General features: G+C 37.1%; 1 protein-coding gene across 1 annotated transcript; it reads left to right on the top strand.

Annotated features, from left to right (window-relative positions):
* Positions 1 to 892: 892 nt before the first annotated feature.
* On the top strand, positions 893 to 2,358 carry HESX1 (HESX homeobox 1). The gene is made up of 4 exons (XM_039242400.1): positions 893 to 1,049; positions 1,564 to 1,763; positions 2,062 to 2,163; positions 2,260 to 2,358. The coding sequence occupies exons 1-4, from the start codon at positions 893 to 895 to the stop codon at positions 2,356 to 2,358; spliced, it is 558 nt and encodes a 185-aa protein (XP_039098331.1).
* Positions 2,359 to 3,864: the final 1,506 nt, after the last annotated feature.

Genomic DNA, 3,864 nt, shown 5'->3' with positions numbered 1-3,864 from the left:
GTGAAAAATGTTCTGTTCTTTGAAACAACTGTGGTGGGGAGGGAAATTCTTCCTTTTAGTTTGAACAGTCATGCTTTTAAGTTACTCGGAGGTGGTTACATATGATGTTCATATAAACCTGTATCTCTCTCATTAAAAGAGAAGATGAAAGAACGGAATTAGCTCATTAATTATTTAAAATACTTGGTGCAACTGTTCCTTATGAATTAATCCAGGCACTTGGAAGACAATTACACTCAGTGTTAATAACATTGCCAACCTTTTCCAGTATGCTGCACTCCAAATACTATTGTGTTTCCATTGACAACATTCACTATTACATATGCATATGAAAAACAGGCATTTTCATCGGAATTACCGTAATAGCATTAAGAGATTATTATTTTTTCCAATTTCCTTGGAAGAAAATTTACTTAAATTAGATTATTTATTACTTGACTGCTCTCCTATCTTGCCTGTGTGTTTAGGTAACCGGAGTTCATGAAAGTATAAACTTCAGAATAAAAGGCATGATTTTATACATTAATGATTTCAAATAAAAGAGGAGTGCTAGTTTGTGCATCACTTCTTTCGAGAAGGTTAAGTCTGTGTTCTGCTTAGGAGAGATAACACTTTTTGTCCCTATAGGTGGCCCCCTGGTGTAGCCATTAGTTGCTAATTACCTGCAAACAAATAAACAATTAACTCCTCAAGCTGCTGGCTGGGCGAGTGTTCATTGACATGCTAAAACTTTCTAAGACAGGATTTTAATTAGTGACGTTCTAAATCCAGCCCCCTTGTCAGCAGAGCCTGGAGGTGAACGCAGGAAGAGCCCAGCCCTGTACACATGGGGCAGAGCCAGCCAAGAGGCAAGGAGAGGCCGGAGGCGTTGTTCTGCGCAGCCCACTCGAGAATGTCTCCCAGCCTGCAGGAAGGGGCTCGGCATGGGGAAAGCAAGCCCTCGCCCTGCTCCTTTTCAATTGAGAGCATTTTAGGATTGGACCAGAAGAAAGACTGTGTTCCATCAATGAAACCCCACAGGCCCTGGGCAGACACCTGCGGCTCCTCAGGTACGCCACAAGTTAATTTTTAAAATTCTTTGTTATTTCGTCTGCAGGGTTTATTTTGGCCTTTATTTCATATTACATAGAGTTAGGGAAAAACTGCAGTTTCATCCAATTACATAACTGAAGTATCTAGGACTTTCAGTGCCTCCAGCTGAGTTCTATAGGAAATGAAAAGAGAATCGGCCTTAGATCCAAGGGAGTATAAAGTTCATCCACAGGAAATGCCAAGAACCTGCATTTATTTCAAAAGGTCTCTTGCATTTGACACATCAGATATTCTGTGTTTTCACTGAAAAAATAAGTGACATTCAGAGACCAAAATGTTCTCTAGCACCAAGGCAGGATCTTCCTTTTTGTTTGCCTGTAGGTTTTTGGTTGATGAGAGGTCAGTTCTCTTGTGAAACCCAGAGGAATTCCACCAGGAAAATTAAAGACAAGTTCCTGAAATTCCTTCTTATAGAACTTCGTGGAATACAGGATTGGGCATCTAAGATGGAGTTTATTTTTCTGTTTCCAGGGAAAGATATTAACCTATGTGTACATATCCCGAGCCTTCCTACCGGGAGCTCATTCCCTTGTACTGTGGATCGCCCAGTGCCAGAAGAAAGATTTTTGAAATATGAAAATTACTTTTCGCCCTCAGAAAGACTGTCTTTGAAAAGAGAACTGAGTTGGTATAGAGGACGAAGACCAAGAACTGCTTTTACTCAAAACCAGGTGGGAAATTTTTTCAAGCAGTAATGATAATACAAAGGTTTTAACTAACCCTGTTGGACAAAAGCCCAATCACTTTGGGATCTGAGTTTAGAAGCCTTGTTAATGAAACAATAGGCTGTATGGAGGTTGTTGTTGTTTTTTTTTAACAGTTTCTGGATAGTCGTTTAAAAATATAAAAATCATATATAGATTAATTGCCCAAGATCTAAATGCAATTATTTTTCTATACAAATTAAAGTTCATTTTATAATGATATACGAAATATCAACATTTTATATAACTAGTACCTTCTTTGTAGATCGAAGTGTTGGAAAACGTCTTTAGAGTAAACTGCTATCCTGGCATTGATATCAGAGAAGACTTAGCTCGAAAACTGAATCTAGAGGAAGACAGAATCCAGGTAAGTTTCAAATTTAGCTGTTACTTATGATGATGGAAATGTTAAGAATAATAAAATAATGTTTCTGAGACCAACTTTATTTTTCCTTACTTTTAGATCTGGTTCCAAAATCGGCGTGCAAAGCTGAAAAGGTCCCATAGGGAATCACAGTTCCTAATGGCGAAAAAAAATTTCAACACGAATCTCCTGGAGTAGATAGAAAACTAAACAGATGAGATTACCTTACATTGCAGAACATGAGGAATCAATGGAGATATCAAGTGTTAAAAATGTGACCTTTCCGCATTTAACCTGAGTGTCGTCATTTTTCTTCCGAAAATATATTGTAGATATTTACAATTATAACATGGTATCTCTTATACGTGGGCACTTTTAGTTACAATAAAGGTCTTTCCTATATATTTTAATAAACATTTTCAGAAAAAGCCAGCTATTTTTTAAGTGAGCAAATTTAATCTAAGAAACTAGTTCACTAAAATCAGCAAGCTCATGACTAAGTGACTCCACGAGCTGGATTCCATTTACAGAATAATTCAAGTAAAATAATCTGAAGAATGGCACAAAGATATGATCTGTTTCAATTAGTTTTCTTCAAGTGCATTTTGAAACATGATTATTATCTTCTCTTAATTTCTGTCATAAAACAGTGAAAATTTCTCACCACGTATCAATACAAATCCTTCTAGCATGTCAGTTTCAAGCTGTTTTTGTTTTTTAAAGGAAAATCATCATGCCAACATAGAGATAGAAAGGCACCAGTTGTCATATTCATACCTTTGGTGTTATATTGCAAAAAGAATTGAGCTGCAAATAAACGCAAATTTTAAAATATTTTCCTAACTATTTACTGTTGTGTTTTACTTTCATTCTTTAAAGGAATAATGATCATCTGGCTTATATCTATTTCTAGTTTAGTGATTTCCAAACAACCATAGATTTTGTTGTTACAAATAATATGTTGACTGATAAGGTCACTGACCTGTCTTTTGTACGTGCTGTGATATAGTCGCTGGAAATAATCAGGGCACTTTTCTGGGACAAAACTATGTATTCTCCTTGCATGTGCCATTGTACCTATCAATTAAAGATGGGAAAGAATAGGTAAGATGCATCACAAGAAGGAAGTCCTACCACTGGAGGTCTGGGTGTTTGTTTTCTAGTTAATTAGTGGAAGGCCAGAGTGGGTATTCTCTTTGAAATGTTTGCTTGAGGACTTCAACTTGGTCTCCTGGAAACTATATTTCAGCTATGCGCATTGAGTTGAAGTCTCCCTTCCCTTTTCTTTCCTGCTCCTCCATTAGCAATGACCACAGTAGAAGATTCTTGTTGAACTATTGCATCTATACCTACTATATACCTTTTTGTTTGTTTAATTGAATGAGAAAGACGAAAGTGGGTGTGCATATTATCACTGAGGAAAAGCAGTGTGACTCAGATTTTAGAGCTTTTTACAGTCATTTGGGGAGAGCACATTTGGGATAGAGAGGTCTGTGTCCAAACAACTAGTCAGCAATAGATTATCGTTTTCTGTCCCACCATTGCTGAGATGGAGAGGGAGGAGGAACAGAGGGCAACAGGGCATCCACTGGAAAACCAGAGGCATTAAATGTTTTTCAAGGAAGTCTACTATCAGACTTGGCCATTTTTTCCAATATAAAGAGCTGCTTCCACTAATATAAAATGTGAAGCACTATTTATGAA

This window comes from Hyaena hyaena, unplaced genomic scaffold (assembly GCF_003009895.1).
Source record: "Hyaena hyaena isolate Hyena2069 unplaced genomic scaffold, ASM300989v1 scaffold_212, whole genome shotgun sequence".
In the NCBI taxonomy this organism is placed as follows: Eukaryota; Metazoa; Chordata; class Mammalia; order Carnivora; family Hyaenidae; genus Hyaena; species Hyaena hyaena.
Note: the sequence above shows the minus strand (reverse complement) of the source record. Positions and strands in the feature narration are given on the sequence as shown.